This window comes from Acipenser ruthenus, chromosome 24 (genome assembly GCF_902713425.1).
Source record: "Acipenser ruthenus chromosome 24, fAciRut3.2 maternal haplotype, whole genome shotgun sequence".
NCBI classification, from domain to species: Eukaryota; Metazoa; Chordata; class Actinopteri; order Acipenseriformes; family Acipenseridae; genus Acipenser; species Acipenser ruthenus.
The window spans coordinates 23,774,935-23,795,839 of NC_081212.1; the positions used below are offsets into that span (position 1 = coordinate 23,774,935).

Consider the following 20,905-nt stretch of genomic DNA (forward strand, 5'->3'; position numbering starts at 1 on the left):
TACAATTAGAAAAACAGGACCTTGAGCCCTTGTACTAAATCTTTTTTCCCTAGAGGTATTAGGGGCAGTTCTAACAGTTTTCCTGCATTTATCCAGAGGTTATTTTAGGGAGGATCTGGCAACACTGTGATCAGCGTCAGTGTGGACAGTGTATATAAATTAATTCAGGTAAGAATTACATTTTAAAATGCTAATTTCTAAATATGCCTGTTGTGTATACATTTTCGTCTCAATGAAAAGCAATGTTGTGTAGAGTTGAGTTTTAAATGTAATCAGTCAGGCTTATAAATCCAAGGTTTATTTAAAACAAAAAAGGATGGAATATGAAAAAGTAAAATGACTGCACTGAAGGAAAACGGTTAAACAAGAAACGGATTCATTCAGTTTGATTAATCATTTTTCTAAAGTTAAAATACAATATCATATGTTTTAATTTAGATGAAACTTGAAGTGGAAAGGAAGATCTGAGCTTGTAGTTTAAAGCTAATAGAAATGCAAGCGAGAAATAATAAAAAAAATAAAAATAAATAAAGTGTTTCTTACCCGGGAGCAACGTGTTAAAGCAATAGCACAGCTAAATGCCACTACCAGTTACCGTCAAGTCATAAAAACACTCATTTCAAATACAATTCATCCCGGGATCTCAGTATTACAAGCCATTCATTATGTGTGATCATAGTGAGATCATTTATCTCATGATCTCGATATTACCAGCCGTTATGTTGTGATCACAAGATAATTATATATATATAATTATGTCTATATATATATATATATATATAGTCCATTGTCCTCATTATTATTATTCATTGTCCTCAATGAGTCACTATAGTATATTGCATGTAAGTTTAATAAGAAAATAGGATGTCATGGGATGTATTTCAAAGAACATCCCATGACATATCCCAAAGCATGTCCAAATGGAATGGCTCAGAGCTGTATATTGTAGAAATTATATATATATATATATAATATCACATTTATGGTAATATAAAATACAGAAAGACTTAAATGCTTCAATCTCAGGACAAGGGGTCAATGTTATTGGTCAGTTTTGACAACTAACTTGATATGCTGATGCTATAATTTGGCTTATAACTACACAACTACATGTTGTTGTGCCTACTGTCTTTGTAAAAATGTACATACCAGCTTCTAACTGACAGAGCCGATACCCCAGAAATGCAATAAAAAATGATTATGTTTTAAAGCAAATGAAAAGTGTGCCCTATTTTTATTATAGAAATCTTCAATAATATCTTGCCTTCCTTGAAAGAAATAACTAGGTGTTGCTAGTTTTATAATACTGATGTGTTACTTTTTTACTTTCAGAAAAAATAACTGGAGCAAATGAGTTCCAACACTGAAGGTAGGCAGCTTTCCCTGTTCAGTCAACTGCAAGCAAACCTACACACTACGAGAATAGATTTACAATGGCCAGTCATAGGCTCTATATGCATTATTCTAATACATGTGGCCTGTACAGATCAGTATTGCTTTTACATTTGAATGGGTTAATTTATTATACATTATTAATTTATGCAGCCAAAAAAAAAAAAGTTTACTTGAGTACAAATCATTTTATTGCGTACAATTAAAAAAACAGCAGCAAAGCTATTGAAACAAAATGACAAAGACGTTAATTTTTAATAGTGCAGAAAAATAGTTGCATTAATACTAATCTACACATTATAGATTGGTTAAATAAATATTAGCCACTGTTTAAGAGTTCAATTTCTTACATTCATGATAATTAATACTGTTACACATAGTGCATTATGAGTTCAGCTTTACCAGGCAGTCCTTAGTGAAAAAATGAAAGCTCATATGTTTTACTGTTTAATAATAAAGTATGATTATTTGCCATTATTTTACACAACCACAGTCCAGATTTATGTTAGCAGTATTAGTATGTTTGTTTATAAAGAACAAAGTTGAACAGTATTACACATTTTTATGGCAGCTTTGTTATAAATCTAGATAAAAAAAATACTTAAGTTAAAAATTATAAACGACAAAGATAATATCAACCCAAGTAAACTATTTCAATCTCAGCATAGACAGGAAAACGACTTTAATCATTAGTAGGCTTAGGGTTGTGTGTATAAAAAAATATAAGAACTTTTAATCAAATTATAAGGTAAACATAATACTAAAAATACTTTCATATACTTTTAAAAATACTGTAGTTAGTTTAAACTGATTTAAAATGCTCACAAATGCACTAATAAGCTTTAATATTAAACATTATTTTGTCAAGTGAGATTGACAGCATATACATATTACTGCTTATAGACCAGTACATAGTGTGTTATTATAGAGAGCACAGCAACCACTAAAGTACTTGGAATCCGCTCCGGACCATATCCCTTCAAAACTGGCTGTTCCGTTTCCAAGGATGACGGTGCTGCAACAAGAGGGTTGAGTATTTAGAGGCGGATACAGTACAAACACATGCTCACAGCTGCTCACAGATACACAAAGAACTGCAAGGGGACCAAGTTTAATCTTACCTTCCAAAGAGCTCTTTACAGCACATAAGAAGGTCTGGGCTGGTGCTGTTGAAGTGGCTGTCTGCGAGGAAACCTACACAGTCAGGAACATACAGGATCCCTACAAGAAAGGAAAAGCATTTATGCATGCAAACAAAAAGTAAGGCGATATGAAAAAAAAAGAATACTATAAAATACTGTGTTCATATACAGCAATCTACTAGAAAACAAAGGTTTTACACAGAAGGTTAGGTTATATAATGAAAGACAAGGTAAATTATCTAGCTCTAGCAGGGACAGTCACACTGAAGCAATTAATGCTATTGATCTAAATACCAAGGTTTATTTTTTTTGTGTTGGATGAAGTTAGGCTGCTTCAAAAGGGACTGGTCATTGGGTTCTGCAGCAAAAGTTAAAAGATCTTACCTGCCACACTAGCATTAACCAAGGATACACAGGTCCCAGTGAGGAGAGCTCTGATGACAATATTGGCAATGTCACTCTTTCTAGAAGGTGCTATGGAGGCTTGGTTAGGAAACACAATTTGAGAAATTCATGAAACCTTGATACAGTTGTGGACTGTGCATGTGAACTAACAATACCAGGTGAACACAGAAATCATCTTATAGTTAAATTATTCAGTCAGTTATACAGAACAGACTATTTTCTTTCTGCACACATATTTATTTATGGTGAGTGATTTAAAGCCTACAGAATGTAATCCAACTCTTACACAATCCTCCAAGCATGATGCCGACCGAACTGAAGTTAGCAAATCCACACAGCGCGAATGTACAAATGGTTTCTGTTCTCATCTGTTCGAAACGATGAAAAACAAATCAAAGTTAAAACGGTTTCACGATATGCCAAGCACGTGTATTGATCACGTGGTGAATATCTGTAATCTATTAACTCAATTATGTTAATGACAAAAATACTTTACAATTAGACCAGAGGATGATTTCTCTTCACTCTCCATTTGTCTGAAAAATGTATTGTAAAAAGTCATTACTGTCTATTTTAAAAAACACTTAATCCATGAATATTTTTTTTAGTCCATAGCAGTTACTTAACAGAAACAACTTGTTACTTACAGAAACCCACTGCTTTTGCCCATTAATGTATTCTTCCAAGCCGTTGAACCTGTTCCTCTTGAAAGCAGAGAGTTTTTCATAGGCTACAAACTCATTCAGGAAGAGTTTAGTGCCTATCAATTCTGCTGCTAAAAAGGAGTCTTCCCAGGATATACCCATCATATATGTCACTGGCATGAAGATATACGAACAAATAAGCTGCAGAAAAGAAAGCCATGTACTTGGTAGACACTGTGTAACTTCGACAGACAGTTTAATAAGATGCTGTGCTTTAATAAGAGGATATGTCACCACTACCATTTTGAAACTGGAGCAATTAATTACCAGCCAGTTTAACAGCCATCACGTTCTAAGTGATTCCCTTAATAATGCTTGGAAAAGATTATCTTCAAGTGTTAATCATCAGCTTTGCTGCTGTATAATACCAGCCCACAGGTTTAATGCAATAGGGTTTAAGAATATATTCAACGCGCTCTGTTTACATAAACAGAAATATCTTAATAAATAAGTGTACCTGGAATGACAGTTCAGGGGAATCAACCATTCCTCCAAGCCACTGGAGGGCAGCATTGATAAACTCCAGAACTGCCAGAAACGCAATCAAGTTGGCAGCAATATTTGCGACCAGGCCGATAGAATCTGAAGCGCCGTTGCTAGCAGCTTCCAGGATGTTCTGCTGCTCTCTGAGAGAAAGAAATAGTTTCAGGATTTCTGACAAGATTCGTGAACATTTTGCTCAGAACAAAGTAGAAACACTAACATTTTTTTTTTTTTAATTTATGAGTTATCTTTTAAAAAAGTTTCTAAACCTAGTAAAATAATCCCTCAGCTGTGAGCAACTCATTTATAATCGTGACGTTATAGTCAGTGGAAATTGCAAAACGAAATTGTATTTATTAATCAGCTGCGCTTTCATAATTTTGGTTCTCATTAACTACTTGCTTTATTTTACTCCATAGAAAGCATATTTGTAGGATGATTACCATACATATAGAGTTGTGTTATAGTTGTGGCCACCAGATGGCAGCCTAACCTAAAGATAAAATGCTAGGGATCACTAATTCCCTTGAAAGCTTCATGGAATCGAATATGATGCACATATTTTAAGTTTATTTCTCTTATAAACAGAATGAAGAGACTCCAGTTTAAAGGCCACCAAGGACATACACGACCCTTCTACAAATATTGGGACACAGGGTGTTTGTTCCTACACTATTTGTAGGGTATCGGCAGAGTTGAGGACTAACACATTACACATTACGTGTTACTGTAATCTCATTACACTTTTCAGTGACTTGTAACTGTAATGGTTCCTTTTTTTAGACAGTTAACAGAATTAGATAATGGATTACATTTTACGTGAAAAAATAGCATAGGACTATGCGTAATGCAGAACATGGAAATCAGAAAGCGCTTCGACAGCGCAAGTCAAACCTTACACGTCAAACCTTACATCCTCTCGCTAGAAAACGGCCTCAGACACTGGTGTATTTTGGGTCACTTTACTGTATGTCAGTTTAAACTTTTTACATTATGAGGGAAGGAAAACAGATAAGATGTGGCATTTCAGAAGTGGCTAGCGGCTTGCTGCAGCAACATACCCACTGTCTATTTTGATTTCGTCTTTGTTCTTGAACTTGGTCTCCTCTGTCTCGGGGTAGGACAGCTTAGAGAGCGCGAGAGCGCAAGGAGCAGCCATCACTGACGCTGCTATCAGTGACGATGCATCAATCTGGAATAGAGAACTGTTACAGAGACAAGATAAGGAGTACCTCCCTAGAGATCTTGTTATCAGGATTTACTGCATTCGATAACCATGTAATGCATCTAGATCCAACGTCTACAAGGAGAGACAGGAGCTATTAGTTATCGTTATAGTGCAGGCAATCACTGTTGAGTTTGAGGAGTCACTTAAATGAGTCCCAATCCAACCCTTCTCTCAAACGCGTTATAAATAAAATGTGAACATTGTGATTTTGATTTATATAGTCCCAGACTCAACAGAAAAGGATCGCCCTTGATAATACTTAGATAGTTACTGAGTTACCCCAAATGAAATGTATGCTCCAAGTACACTGCCCGCTATGGTGGCAAAGCCTCCAGTCATCACAGCATGGATCTCAGATTTGGTCATTTCTGGTAAATAAGGCCGTATCAACAGTGGTGCCTCAGTCTAGACAAGGAAATGAGAACAAAAAATTGGGAATTACAGTATGACGCTTTGTTTAAAAAATGTTTCTTATTTGAAATGTGATTTGGCATTTCAAAATCCTGAGCCAAATCAAACTCCTTCACATTCTACTGATAAGGACCTACATTCCAATTCAGAGGTGGAGAAATAAGGCACACCCCTTGGATCTGCGGTAAATTAATAGGACAACATCTAATGTTTTATTTATTTTTTAATGTTATAAAAAACTCAAGCAAAACACAGCAGTTTTACTTGCATTTCTTGACTGTCTTGAATTTAGCCTCTTTTAATGGTGATCTTGATAGGAAGGCATACCTGTCCCACAAATATGTTTCCTGCAACACTGAGGGACTCCGTGGGTGAGGTTCCCATAGACACCTGCATCAGCCACGCAATCTGCATGACCAAAACAATACATTCAGTGCAAACAAAAATGGCCAGCATGAAAATGTAGCCAGTCACAATGTCTTCAAACATTGAGCACAAAAGCACACACACGTCTTCCTTACACACACCTCTATTATATAATAATAAACTTGCTATCAATGTTTTACCTTGATAATCAGCCACTGCATCACTCCCACATAATACAGAACAGACATGACACAGCTGAAGAAAATCACTATGGGCAAAGCCTGAGTAAAAAAAAGACAATGGCTTTATCACATAGAAGTGTACAGTTATACAGTAACGCAGTGCAAACATGCAGGCAGTACAATCACATTTAACTTCAGACTCTACAGCATGCTTTTATATTTAGATGGTATTTAAGACTATGTTAAACTGGTTGAAAATTAAACTGGTATACTAAAGCTGCATCCAAATGGATGAAAAACAAAACAAGACATGCACCAACCTGAAAGGCAAATGCCTGGGTTATAAGGGTTTCTCCAAAAACAAATCCCGATCCAGCTTTTGTGTAATCGAGGAATATCTGGGGGGGATAACACAACATACAATGAAGGTTATTAAGTCAAACTGAACCCTTTCTGGACAGGGTTAATATTGATGTAGAAGTACCTGTATTTGTTTTCCAAGCCAGTTGAAGGCCTCAAATCCTGGGTCTGTCCTAATGATAAACAGGCCAAGAGCAAACTGCAGGCCTAGGCCCCAAAACACTGCTCGCCATGACACCTGGAGGACAGAACATCAACAGCCTTGTGTGAAAAAGACTTGATTTAAAAAAAATTGCTTCTCTACAACATTGGCATTTCGTAAAACAAAACTCCATACCTACAGAAAAATCTAACAATATTTTGTGTGTGTGTGTGGGGGTCCTCAACCCTTAACATTACAGTGGTATGGGTGTATCAAACGGCCAGTATCGGTACATTCAGTAGTGACAGGTATTTGTTTCTTACCGCTGAGTGTTTTGTGGAGCAGAGGAATAAAATAATTATGAACATGCAGACCCCACCAAAGGAAGTTAGCTGTTCGGGCCTTTTCGATGTGTCTAGGGCAAGCCATGTCACCAACAAACCCAATATAACCAAGATGAATACCCTGAAAGGGAAAGGAAAATTGCAGATACTCAATGTTTGATATAAAGTGTTACAAAGAAGGGCTTGAATCATTTAGTTATCATTTTAAACTCTATTGTTTATATACTGAATTATGATATAAATATGATCTAGCTGAATGCAGCATATTAGTGCTGCAGTACATCTTTGTAAGACGGAACTAATGCCTACCATTTCATCCATTTCATGTTTGCCTTGAAACATTTTCTTATGGGTCGAAAGCACTCTATTATTTGGTCTCCTAGGAACTTATTCACCAGCTCATAGCCAGTGAAAACAGCAACCACAGCAGTTATAACCACAAGGGCGAGGGCGCGATGAAAATCCAGCACACAGGCAGCAATAAAAAAACTCAGGTAGCCTGGAAAACACAGAGAAATACAAGGAGCAATAAGCTGCCGGACACCAAAAAGAAGTCAATGTGAACTTACGACCCCTGTAACAGGAGCATGACTGAGAATGGACAAGTACTCTGTTTTAGTCCATGGTTCAAGTCTGGTTCACACCAAAGGATTTAATACTGTATGGCTTGTAGTACATGGTGTTATCAGTTAAAATGAACTACTGTAGCAAGAAAAAAAACCTCTCCTTTACTGAGATTAATTTGATCTCCTTTACCAAAAATGTGGCTCAACTGAATTAACTTTATTTTTGGGGAAAGGGTTCTGGGAAATTAGTATAATATTGCTTATATTTATTTTGATTGGATCGTCACAACATTTGTGATTGAATTGAATTGAGCACAATGAAGAGAATTGTACCCTACCAAGCTGTCAGCCCAATTGCTAATGAAATGTTGTTTTGACCACCAAATACTTATTATAGGAGCACACTAAGTTTCTAATGCCCATTCGGTGCAGTATACATGAGTTAAATGACCATTGATGAAATCATTTGTACTTCAGACCAGGAAATTTGCACAAATATTGTCCTTATCTCAAATGACCGGAATCATGCAGATAATTGATCTGTATACCAAACCTGCAAGCAGCACCACAGCTCCAATTGTTTTAATCACTTGGGAATGAGCTTGGCAAAACCCCTTGGCAATGGTAAAGGGTTGTGCAATCTTTCTGATAACAGAGCAAAAAACAAACTGTTTAATGAAAAAGCCGGTTTCAAAGTTTGCTTAAATGTTGTTCACTAAATTGTTCTGCCAGTAGTTTGATCCCAAAACAACCAACTGCCCTCTGGATCTAACTTTGTCAGAAATTCTTACAGCACTTGAAGAAAAGGTTATTTCAGGATTCCTGTTAGCTTTCAGTATACAATGACATTCTTTGGCACATTCCAAACCTCTACAAACCACACTATTCTGCTTTAAACTCACTGTTTTGTAACATATATAGATCAATAACAAGGTGACTGTAAAGCAAATAAGATTTAAGAAAAACGAAATGATTTACCATGAATGTCATTATTATTTAAACAGCACACATTTTGAGCCCTTCAGTGAAAGGCTGTCAGTTGTCACAGTCTTTAAAGTTAAGTCATGATACCCCACCCACTAAAAAAAAACTGTGTTTGAGCTTCTGGGCTAGAAAAATAAATGTATAATTTAATACAGTTTAACACATCACAATCTACATGTTACCACAATTTCTGATTGACGTTACCTCTGTGATTTAAACAGAAAACGTGGTTATTAAAAGCCCTGATAAACAACATAAGAAATATATTGACCCAAGAGATAGAAATGTATGTGTACTCTTCTATTACCTTTAAACCTCACATCCCTATATGAGTGTGGTGCACCTCTAATAGGTCAATATCACACCCACACTCCTACTCTTTATAAAGAATATTTTCACATTTCTTCTTCAGTACCTTACAAATGAAGACCTTCCATGTGCACGATTTTTATTCATCCCATTGACCACAAATTCATCCTGCAAAACAAGGTTCATTATTACAAAACCAGGGGAAAAACAAAACGAATGCTTGGTTACAAAACTTTTATTGTGTTTTATTTGAAATGCTATTTTATTTTTATTTGTTTTACCTCTTTCTCAAATCCAGTGTTCTCTATGCCTCTCCCACTGCCGTTGTTAGCTCTGTGATTTAAACAGAAAGCATGGTAATCAAAGCCTTGATGAACCACAAATAATACTTTAATAAGATATTGACCCAAAGCATAGGGATGAATGTATATCTAATGGGTAGGGCTGTTTTTTTTTTTTTCGTGGGAATTAATACGGTATAAAAATAGGTATTTCAAGATATTCCACAATTAAACATAATATTTATTAAAGGAAAAAAAAAATTGTCACATTCAAAATCAATATTTATCTCAATATTTATTGTATAACAAATGTTCCTAAATATTTAAATACTTACTTACAAAACAAGTAAATGCGAAACTGTAGAATATTTTGGGTTTTTTAGGTCCAACTTTTAAAGACATTTTCACCATCCGTGAATTTCAAACTAAACAAAAACATCAGTAAATGTAAAAATAACAACAGACACATGAAATGTCTACTTGTAATGGACAGAGTGAGCTTTAGCAGAAATATTTGATGCAGCTGATGACATTTGAAAGAAATCATGCAGCTCTATGCAGCGTGTTCAAGCAATCTTTAAGAAATTTGAATTTTAACGGGGAACTACATATCTACATATTACATGGCAATGGGTGCATTTAATGGAAATCGTGAAATCTGTGATAACTGAAAAAAATACAGCTTTACTAACAGGTCATTTTCAAGAAAGGGACATTTCTTGTTATTGGACACTAAATATGCCTGTCCACCACACCCACGCTCTTACTCTTTATAAAGAATATTATGGTATTTCTTCTTCAGTACCTTACAAGTGAAGGGCTTGCATTTGCAGGGGGTTTATTCATCCCATTGTCCACAATTCCATCCTTTAAAACAGAGACCAGCACAGTCACTATTACAAAACCAACTCAAGAGAAACAAACAAACAAATGCTTCTTTACAAAACTTTTGTATTATTTTATTGGATTTTTTTTTTTACCTCTTTCTCAAATCCAGGGTTGTCTTTGCCGCTCCCACCGGTGTTGTTAAATGACGTTGTTTTCAGCTCTTCCATCGCTAAGCCTTTGTTTGCTAGGTAAATGAATGATATATTTATATATCCAGATGGCATACCTCATCCCCATTGCACAGCATACTTGGTACCCAGTAACTGCAGTGTTTCCTTGAGAAATCATAGTGGCATGAAGTCAGACCTTGGTATCTTTTCCAGGAGGCAGTCAGAGCACTTCCAAGGAGGTGAACCGAATGCAGTGATTTTAAGAATATCAGCAGCGTATGAGATTCTCTTAGGAACAATCTTTAACCATATAAAAGTTATTTTTTTATTTGATTACATTTAGAGCAAAATGTTCTGGTTGCTGATTATGTAACACAATTTTTGTTCCTGGGTAGTAAGTGTTATTTCCTAATTGCTTATGCCTCAAAAGTATAGAAAATGGCTATTATTCCCCACAAACTTTGCTTTTGTGACCAGGAGTGATATTTTGAAATTTACCTATTTCCAATGAGAAAACGGGCGAATTTGTGTCTTTTCGTTCACATAGTCAGAAAAAAACAACATATGAATCCAAATTAACATGTATTTATACTAAAGTAATACAAAAATGACTACAAAAGATTATACTGTAAATCACTTTCACGAATCAGCCCCCAAATGTAGTATCCCATCATGTTCTCGTTATACTGTCCTTCATTGACAGCTCATCCAGGAGCCTCAAAGCCGTGCTGCTCCATAATGGTAACAAGTACCCGTCTCTTCCCCTGGCTCACTCGGTGCACCTCAAAGAGGATTACAACAGCATCAAGACCTTGCTGGACGCCTTGAAGTATGATGAGTACGGCTGGGACCCCCGGAAGGTGCTGATGCCACCACTGCACATCAAATTGGGCCTTATGAAACAATTTGTCAGAGCTCTAGATAAGGAGTCGGCAGCCTTCAAGTACCTTCAAGGCTTCTTCCCTAAGCTGTCTGAGGCAAAGGTCAAAGCCGGTGTCTTCGTCGGACCACAGATAAAGAAAATCCTGGAGTGCAATGAATTCCCCAAGAAGCTCACTAGTAAGGAGAAAGCGGCTTGGAACAGCTTTGTCGCAGTGGTTCGGGGCTTCCTGGGCAATTCCAAGGCTGAAAACTATGTGGAGCTGGTTGAGACTCTGGTGAAGAATTACGGCACAATGGGCTGTAGGCTGTAGAATATCCTTGATGCTCATCTTGATAAATTCAAGGAGAACATGGGAGCGTACTCGGAGGAGCAAGGCGCTTCCACCAGGATATACTGGACTTTGAACGCCGCTACCAAGGACAGTATAACGAGAACATGATGGGAGACTACATTTGGGGGCTGATTCGTGAAAGTGATTTACAGTATAATCGTAAATCTCGAAAAACTACTCACTTCTAAATCTTTTGTAGTCATTTTTGTATTACTTTAGTATAAATACATGTTAATTTGGATTCATATGTTGTTTTTTTTCTGACTTTATGTGAACGAAAAGACACAAATTCGCCCGTTTTCTCATTGGAAATAGGTAAATTTCAAAATATCACTGTCCTGGTCACAAAAGCAAAGTTTGTGGGGAATAATAGCCATTTTCTATACTTTTGAGGCATAAGCAATTAGGAAACAACACTTAATACCCAGGAACCAAAAAAAATATATATATTTGTTACCCGGTGTTATCTATGTTCGAGCAGTGGGAGTAGTTTAAGATATCCTTATCTAGCTATGTACGTGGCAATATACAATAAAAACTATACAACCCCTACAACTGCTAATCACTATATAATAGCATACTATAAAAAGACATTAGCAAGAGTCAAGCAGCGTCAAAAGCATGTGAAGGGCTATGTTTCCAGAATTAACAGCAACGTTAACTTTTACAATTAACAACCTTATAGTAAGTTATCATAACAATACAGTAAAAGAGTTCAAAGTAATGCTCCAAAAAGTGCTCCAAACAATTACAAAGTAGCCTGTCCTCAAATGAGGACAATGGCACTTGATAGATTAAACCAGATTTATTGCTTAGAATTGCTGACCACCGTGTAGTTGCTCAGATTTATTTTTACTAAACTCCACAAAGTCTGTGCGACTTACCAATAAGGCCTTAAAGAGCAAGTCATTGTGTACTGACAACGTCTGCACGTGCTTTATACATGTAATATTCATTTTCTGTGCAGAGGTCACACTGAAGCAGAGTTACTCTTGGTTAAACATTGCTGTGGGACCCTGAGACCACTCCAACCATGACAACTGCTTAACAAAGCAAAGCTGTCTTACCCTTATGAAACAAGGCAATTATTCCAATGTATTATAATTCTGATATAATAATAATAGATGTTAATAAGTTTTACAGTATGGGAAACTATCTACAATGTGCTGTAGATTATATTCATACCACTCTCTCGACTGCATTACCCACACTACCAAACTGAGTATCACCCAATCTGTCACCGCCCCACTCAACTGCCAACAAGTTTCAGAATCAATTCACGGATATAATCTGCCATTCTCATAGTGACAAATAACAATCCAAAAAAATCAGTGATGAACTCTAACTGCAAGCTAATCAAAACTAATCAGAAGATTGAAAAACAGTAAAACTAGAAATGATTTGAGAATACAATTAATAAATGTGAAGAAAATGAAATCTGGATATCTATAACGTGATGATGGCACTAAACACCCAATATTTAAACCAAAAACTACAACAATGAACAAAAAATAGTGTTAACAAACAGATTGCATCTTAAGAATATCTTAGAAATATATTGGTTAACTTTGAATTTATCAGTGAACACCTTTTTTTAAATAAGCACATACGATTATATCATTGATATAACGATTGATCTGTGTAATCATGTTTTAATCACATAAACATACTTTAATATATTTTAAACTTCTTATCAAACCTCTACAGCTAGGAACTGGAATGGTAAAATGACTGATCTCCCTGATGCTGGGTTTCAGAGATACTGTTAATTCACATAAAACTATTTCAGACACAACTAATACCCAGCCCTGAAAATCCAATGTATTTAAATCAGACATGCAAATCAATCACTTACTCATTGGATGTCTTCCTTGTGTAACAGAGCAGCAAACCCAGCAAGCAGTCTAGATATGGAGTAAACTTTGTCCTTCTCTTTGAAACCAAGACCCCAGAAAGGATAATGTGTTATTAATGAACAACCAGATGTAAGTATTTAAAAGGCAATTGGCTTTTTTATACTGCCCTCTTTACTGTAAATTTGCATACATTATTGATAACAGTGAATTGCCAGTTCTCGTTATTCTTTACTGTTGTCATTAGACTTTGTATTTTAAATAAACCTCCATTTCACCAGTACTTGGTTGTTTGTCCTTGTCTTGAGCACTGCACCAGCTCGACACCGGCGCACTGCAAACCACTTTGCCACATGAACTTGTTGTATTTGCAAGTATCTTCAGCCATGGGGGGGAGCTCTTATAAGAACATAAGAACATAAGAAAGTTTACAAACGAGAGGAGGCTATTCAGCCCATCTTGCTCGTTTGGTTGTTCCCAGAATCTCATCAAGCAGCTTATTGAAGGATCCCAGGGTGTCAGCTTCAACAACATTACTGGGGAGTTGGTTCCATACCCTCACAATTCTCTGTGTAAAAAAGTCCCTCCTATTGTCTGTTCTGAATGCCCCTTTATCTAATCTCCATTTGTGACCCCTGACCCTTGTTTCTTTTTTCAGGTCAAAGAAGTCCCCTGGGTCGAGACTGTCTATACCTTTTAGGATTCTGAATGCTTGAATCAGATCACCGCGTAGTCTTCTTTGTTCAAGACTGAATAGATTCAATTATTTTAGCCTGTCTGCATACGACATGCCTTTTAAACCTGGGATAATTCTGGTTGCTCTTCTTTGAACTCTTTCTAGAGCAGCAATATCCTTTTTGTAACGAGGTGACCAGAACTGAACACAATATTCTAAGTGAGGTCTTACTAATGCATTGTAGAGTTTTAACATTACTTCCCTTGATTTAAATTCAACACTTCTCACAATATATCCGAGCATCTTGTTGGCCTTTTTTATAGCTTCCCCACATTGTCAAGATGAAGACATTTCTGAATCAACATAAACTCCTAGGTCTTTTTCATAGATCCATCTTCAATTTCAGTATCTCCCATATGATATTTATAATGCACATTTTTATTGCCTGCATGCAATACTTTACACTTTTCTCTATTAAATGTAATTTGCCGTGTGTCAGCCCAGTTCTGAATGCTGTCTAGATCATTTTGAATGACCTTTGCTGCTGCAACAGTGTTTGCCACTATTTTTGTGTCGTCTGCAAATTTAACAAGTTTGCTTACTATACCAGAATCTAAATCATTAATGTAGATTAGGAATAGCAGAGGACCTAATACTGATCCCTGTGGTACACCACTGGTTACCTCGCTCCATTTTGAGGTTTCTCCTCTAAAAAAGCTTTCTGGAAATCTAAATAAACCATGTCGTATGTTTTGCAATTATCCATTGTCGATGTTGCATCCTCAAAAAAATCAAGCAGGTTAGTTAGACACGATCTCCCTTTCCTAAATCCATGCTGACTGTCTCCCAGGATATTGTTACCATATAGGTAATTTTCCATTTTGGATCTTATTATAGTTTCCATAAGTTTACATATAATAGAAGTCAGGCTTATTGGTCTGTAGTTACCTGGTTCGGTTTTGTCTCCCTTTTTGTGGATCAGTATTACATTTGCAATTTTCCAGTCTGTTGATACAACCCCTGTGTCAAGAGACTGTTGCATGATCTTGGTTAGCGGTTTGTAAATAACTTCTTTAATTTCTTTGAGTACTATTGGGAGGATCTCAGACACAGTTGCTTGAATTTATATATGAAACCAGAGTATACCCAACCATAAGCCCATTCGTCTATTGTACAGTGCTGTATAATGACACAATCAGGCACAAGGGCTTATATCAACTAGTATTAAAAGCAGGAAAGAAGAAAGAGCAAACATAGTGAATGTTCATACTGACACAATTTAACTCCTGGTCAAAGTTCAAGGAACCTTCAGGGAACATGAATTCCGTGAATCAGCTTAATCTACTGGTAATCAGAGAACCACTAATCTGTAAATAACTTTCCTTACTTGGGGTCTCCTGTAAGCAACATGTCAGCAATGAGCAGTGATATAAGCACCAATAAATACTGAACCTTGAAGAATAATGTGAATTTCAATGTTTGCCGGCATTCAGAAGGAACGTTTGTAAAGTAGATGTAGCACTATCCAGATGTAGTATTTATCTGTTCTCCATAGTTGTGGCTTATAGTGGATAAAGAGATTTTTTATGAACTGTATGCCACAGAGCTATATTATTTTACAGCATAGCGCGGAACATACATTTGCTTAGAAGCTTTTCAATATACTGGATATTTGTTGTAGGTATGTCAGTGTATAAATGTAATAGCTTCCATATTATGTTTGTAAATGTAGTTACTGGCTGATTATTTTTGTTAATGGTTACTTCATATACAGTAACCTATTTATAAACAACTAAAATAAGATCATCAAGCATCAGACCCCTTCTTCGGTCAAGTCATTAGAAATGGGGTTACAATTGCTTAAAGATGATTTTAGAAGATGTTACTGTAGTAATGTTTCATGAATGAGACCAGATTTCATTTTATTATATATTCATTGTGCTGCAGATCTTTTGACTTCTTTACTTGTTATTTTTGTATTATTTTAATTAAGGCTATGCAAATATTTCAAATAAAAGTGCTGCTATTTCAGGTTTTTCACTCCATCTTATTCGTATGAGTCTGTATAACACACGCTTCCACAATGTTTCGAATTCACATCCTAGCCTTTTATTGAATGTATTGGCATTGTTTTTTTGCTGCTGTATTTAATATACTATGCCCTGTTTGTAAAGTATTATGTATTGTTCTTTACTATGTAAAGTGCTGTGTGATGGTGGTGCATTATGAAAGGCGCTATATGTAATAAATATTGATTGATTGATTGATTGATTGAACCTCTATCTTTGCTGCAGGTCTCCCAGTCTTCTTGCAGCTACACTATTGGAGTGAGCTGGAACTACAACACTTCATGTAATGAAGGACCGGTAATGGGTAAGGTGTGTTTTCGTAAGCACAAATAGTCATTTTATGGTTTAGCAATACGTAACTTGAAGTCGAGGCTGCTTGGTTGCATTGTAACCTCTTGGTTTGAGCTTGAAAAAGCCAAGTTTGCACATATTTATTGATAGCAAGCAGCACTGTGCTTTTGTCCTCCACCCCCATGTTTTATTATTAAGCAATCTTTTTTATCTTAAAACCAGATCATCTCTCTCTCTCTCTCACTCTCTCTCTCTCTCTCTCCCTATCTCTCTCTCTCTCTCTCTCTCTCTCTCCCTATCTCTCTCTCTCTCTCACTCTCTCTCTCTCTCACTCTCTCTCTCTCTCTCTCTCTCCCTATCTCTCTCTCTCTCTCTCTCACTCTCTCTCTCTCTCTCTCTCCCTATCTCTCTCTCTCTCTCTCTCTCTCTCTCTCTCTCTCTCTCTCTTCGTTGTACTCTTGTTCACTTTATTGCTGGTGGATAGATCATGGAGCCCTTTCAGATCCACCAAAATGAATTGCTTTAAGACAACATTAAACCATCACACTATTCTTAGTATTGGCTGAGCACAGATTTCTAGGGGATAAACACAACTTTGCTTAACCAGGGGAAAAAGTGATTTTGTTTGCTATGGGTGTGACTTTTTACAGTTTGATTAGTGCCCTTAATGTAGCTGAATGCCTTTTAATGATTCATTAAGGTTAATGTGTAAAAAGCCATTTTGAGTTATCTCTGTGTGCAATAAACAAGCCATAAAATTAAACTAATGTAATGCTTTACAGTGAAAAGCATTTTAAACATTAAAAATATTAAATACAAATCAAATATTACATATAATACACAATCTCACCCTTATAAAAGTTTACCCCAGTAAAGTTGCACAGTATTTTTGTAGTTTTCCCATGCTTTTCCATGGTTATACTATGCATATCCCATAGTTTACCATTGTTTGCCATGTTTTGAATATGCTTTACCATACCTCTGTGGGCTTTTTACGTTGATTATTATTATTATTATTATTATTATTATTATTATTATTATTATTATTATTGTTATTTGTTTATTTAGCAGACGCCTTTATCCAAGGTGACTTACAGAGACTAGGGTGTGTGAACTATGCTTCAGCTGCAGAGTCACTTACAACAACATCTCACCCGAAAGACAGAGCACAAGGAGGTTAAGTGATTTGCTCAAGGTCACACAGTGAGTCAGTGAGTGAGCTGGAATTTGAACCAGGGACCTCCTGGTTACAAGCCCTTTTATTTAACCTTTAAATACCAGACCACACAGCCTCCTGCTTACCTATGCTCTACCATGCTTTCACCGTGCTTTATTACACTTTGCTGTGTTTTTACTATCGGAACATTTTATAAGGGCAGACATTGAAACAAGGTCTATTTCATAGGTAAAATACACACAGCACCCCTTGTGAACAATACATAGCATGCAATAAAAGTGTAAGATTGGAAATCTAAGACATTCTCGTCTGGGAAACTCTACAAACCACAAACCAATGAGTCTTTCTCCCCAGACTTTGTCTCCTTTCTACCTCAATCTGACACACAGCCAAAGGACTTTTGAGTCCCACGCAGAATATGCCAGTAATTACTTAAATGATGAGTTTTATGAGCAGGGGACCTTGACTTTGTACACAGCTGCAGGACTCCACTCTACTCAATGGACCCCTGTGTATCCAATCACAATGCAAGGAGCTTCCAGGTGCATACGTCCATCTTGTGTGCCCACCTATAACCATTTGCTTACGTAACTAATAACAAAAGCAAACACAATACAAAGATGGCAGTGCTCTGAATGTGAAAATAAAGCACTTTATGACCCTTAAGTGCACCCCTGGTGGATTCTGTACACTTAGCTAGGAGAGAAGATACTGTCCTGCTGTCTGGAGAGGGTGGAGTTATTATTTTTTTCTTCTTCTTCTGCAAAACAGTCCCATTCACTGTAAGTGACTCTAGGTGCCCCATGTTTAAAGATGCCAATATGTGGTGACTCCCTGTCACTGGGGTTTTGTTACGTGTGTGGGTCATCACTCAATAATTATTCATAAGGCAGACACAGAGCATTGGGTGTTGACACGCTGCACAGGTGCACAGATTTAATCACAACAAAGGTGCTGCCACTAGGGCCCCAAGCCTTAGTGTCACATTTAACAAAGAAAACAGAACAAACCTCAAAACTAAAGTTTGCCACACAAGGCGAGCGCTAGCCTCATTAAAAGAGACGTCCCGCTCCAGGAACCTACTACACTACGTTACCCTCTCTATACTGGTTGGGATCAACATCCCCAAAACCAGGGCTCTTCAGCTAGTTTTTAAGGGGGCCAGATTGGAAAAAGTAGGCTGGCCAGAAGTATTTTATTCTGCACATTTTTAAGCAGTATAACAAATATGATATAACGTAATGTTAGGATATTGAACAAGACTTACAAATGTTACCATATGAATAGTACTTTAATAATAGAACAATGTGAACATTTAACAGAGCATCATTACAAACATTTTAAAATGTATGCGACATAGCAATAGTGTTAACTGTTATATTATAATACAGTCAGCACTCCGCTATCCCTTACCCAGATACACGTCAGTCGCGTTTTACCACCCTTGTATTAAGAATAAAATCAATCCGCATTATATATATATATATATATATATATATATATATATATATATATATATATATAAACAAGTGATTGCACCTACCCGTCACACACGATTTCTGACTCCGTCACCAATTTTCTGATAAAAAGCCCATCTCTTCAATGTTATATAATTTATCTGAATATCCGTCACAGCCTGTTTTATATATATATATATATATATATATATATATATATATATATATATATATATATATATATATATATATATATATATATAAATTCTCTCTAATGCCAAATCAGTCTGTCTTATATTGTGCAGTAACACAGCGCTTCCTCCAGTTTCACGTGACGAAAATGCAGCCAAAACAAAGCGAACGAGACAAGCTAGGGTAATGTCACAGTTAATTATTAAACAGTTTTTGATACTGTGATGTGTTTTTTTTTTAACTGTGATCTTGTGTTGCTTTTGTGCATTTTCATTTGCAAGTGAACTGTGACATTAGGGCCTTATTGAGCACTATATTCTGCAGTTTTGAATACTGACTTTAGATAATGTTTTAATTCTTTTTTTTAAATCTTTTGGTTTTGCTAAATTGCGTTGCCTTTTACGTTTTACGCAGTTCTGTGCATGGATAACATTTAGATTTCATGTTTCTGTTAGGTCGTTAATGGGAAATGTTACATACCACTACAATACGTACCGGATTTAAATGTATGTACTGTAATACAGTTAACGTGTTGTCTCTTTAGGTTTGGCAAGTGATATTTTCAGAATCATATCGTTCTGAATTAAAATACTACTTCTGTTAAAAATATAGTACTGTACCAACAAAACCAATACAGTGCATCTAAATAGAAGCCTACTTATTTTAAAACACAGTCCTTTCAGTTATGTATTTTTGATATAGTTCGTTTTTCAGGGAACACAAAAAAGATACAAGGGTTGGAACGGGCCAAAATGAAATAAGCAGATATGCGTCACACGGGTTTAACCATCACTGAAGTCGGACATTGATAGGGTCGGATATGTGAGTGCTGACTGTATATAGTATTATATATTATAATACAGTCTGAGAGCGAGAACTGTGCGACAAGGTAAAAAAAACTTTCATCACACAATATGTGAGTGTGCCAGTTAAAATAAATACACTTTGTTTCTGTTCCATCTCTGACACAAAAATGAAAACAAACAGATTCGTCCCACGGAAAAGGATAGGAGTCGCATGTGGGAAATCGATGGAATCATGTTTCTAAATGTGTGTTAATTTCCCAAATAATGACATTTGATGTTTAGTACCGTTAAAAGTGGTCGTCGTATTGGTGACGTATGATATAATGACCATACAAAGATTTTGCAGTCAATATATATATTTTTAATTAATGTATAATGAAAAACGACTAGCTTTATTTATTTATTTATTTATTTTATTTTAGAGCAAATGAACGAAAGGAAGTACAGTACTGTATAAAGAACAACATAAAATACAAGCTTCTTGTTCATCGTATACTCACAGCGGTTGAGTCGCGACTGTCTCTGTGTTACTCGAACCAAGATCCACTGAGCAACAGCTCCCTTGCTTGTGTCTGACATTAACAGTATAACTTATTTCCTTGAGCCACCTTAATCGCATTCTATTCCTTAACTACTGACACACATTCATTGCACAATAAACACATTGGTTTTGCGTTAGGTCCAGTTGGAGTACAGACTAGCTAGAATAGAGAGAGTCATGTTTCTCTTACTTTCAAAATAAGACAGTTTTTTTTTTTTGACAGCAATACGAGTAAAAAACAAAAAAGCACCCACAGAGAGTACGCAAAGCAAAACTCGATGGAACTGACTTGTGTGACTGGAAAGGAGTGGTCTGATGCGGGTTTTTTTTTC

General features: G+C 36.2%; 1 protein-coding gene across 1 annotated transcript; it reads right to left on the bottom strand.

Annotated features, from left to right (window-relative positions):
* Positions 1–1,891: 1,891 nt before the first annotated feature.
* Positions 1,892–19,225, bottom strand: LOC117429314 (sodium/nucleoside cotransporter 1-like). Its single transcript, XM_034048665.3, has 20 exons — positions 19,121–19,225; positions 10,280–10,371; positions 10,105–10,166; positions 9,300–9,351; positions 9,125–9,186; positions 8,279–8,370; positions 7,469–7,658; positions 7,139–7,280; positions 6,798–6,911; positions 6,634–6,711; positions 6,332–6,412; positions 6,093–6,173; positions 5,634–5,759; positions 5,188–5,318; positions 4,101–4,269; positions 3,587–3,784; positions 3,226–3,307; positions 2,919–3,017; positions 2,514–2,613; positions 1,892–2,407 (listed from the first exon to the last, which is right to left on the bottom strand). The coding sequence occupies exons 2-20, from the start codon at positions 10,352–10,354 to the stop codon at positions 2,290–2,292; spliced, it is 2,052 nt and encodes a 683-aa protein (XP_033904556.3). The 5' UTR covers positions 10,355–10,371; positions 19,121–19,225; the 3' UTR covers positions 1,892–2,289.
* Between the last annotated feature and the right edge of the window lie 1,680 nt (positions 19,226–20,905).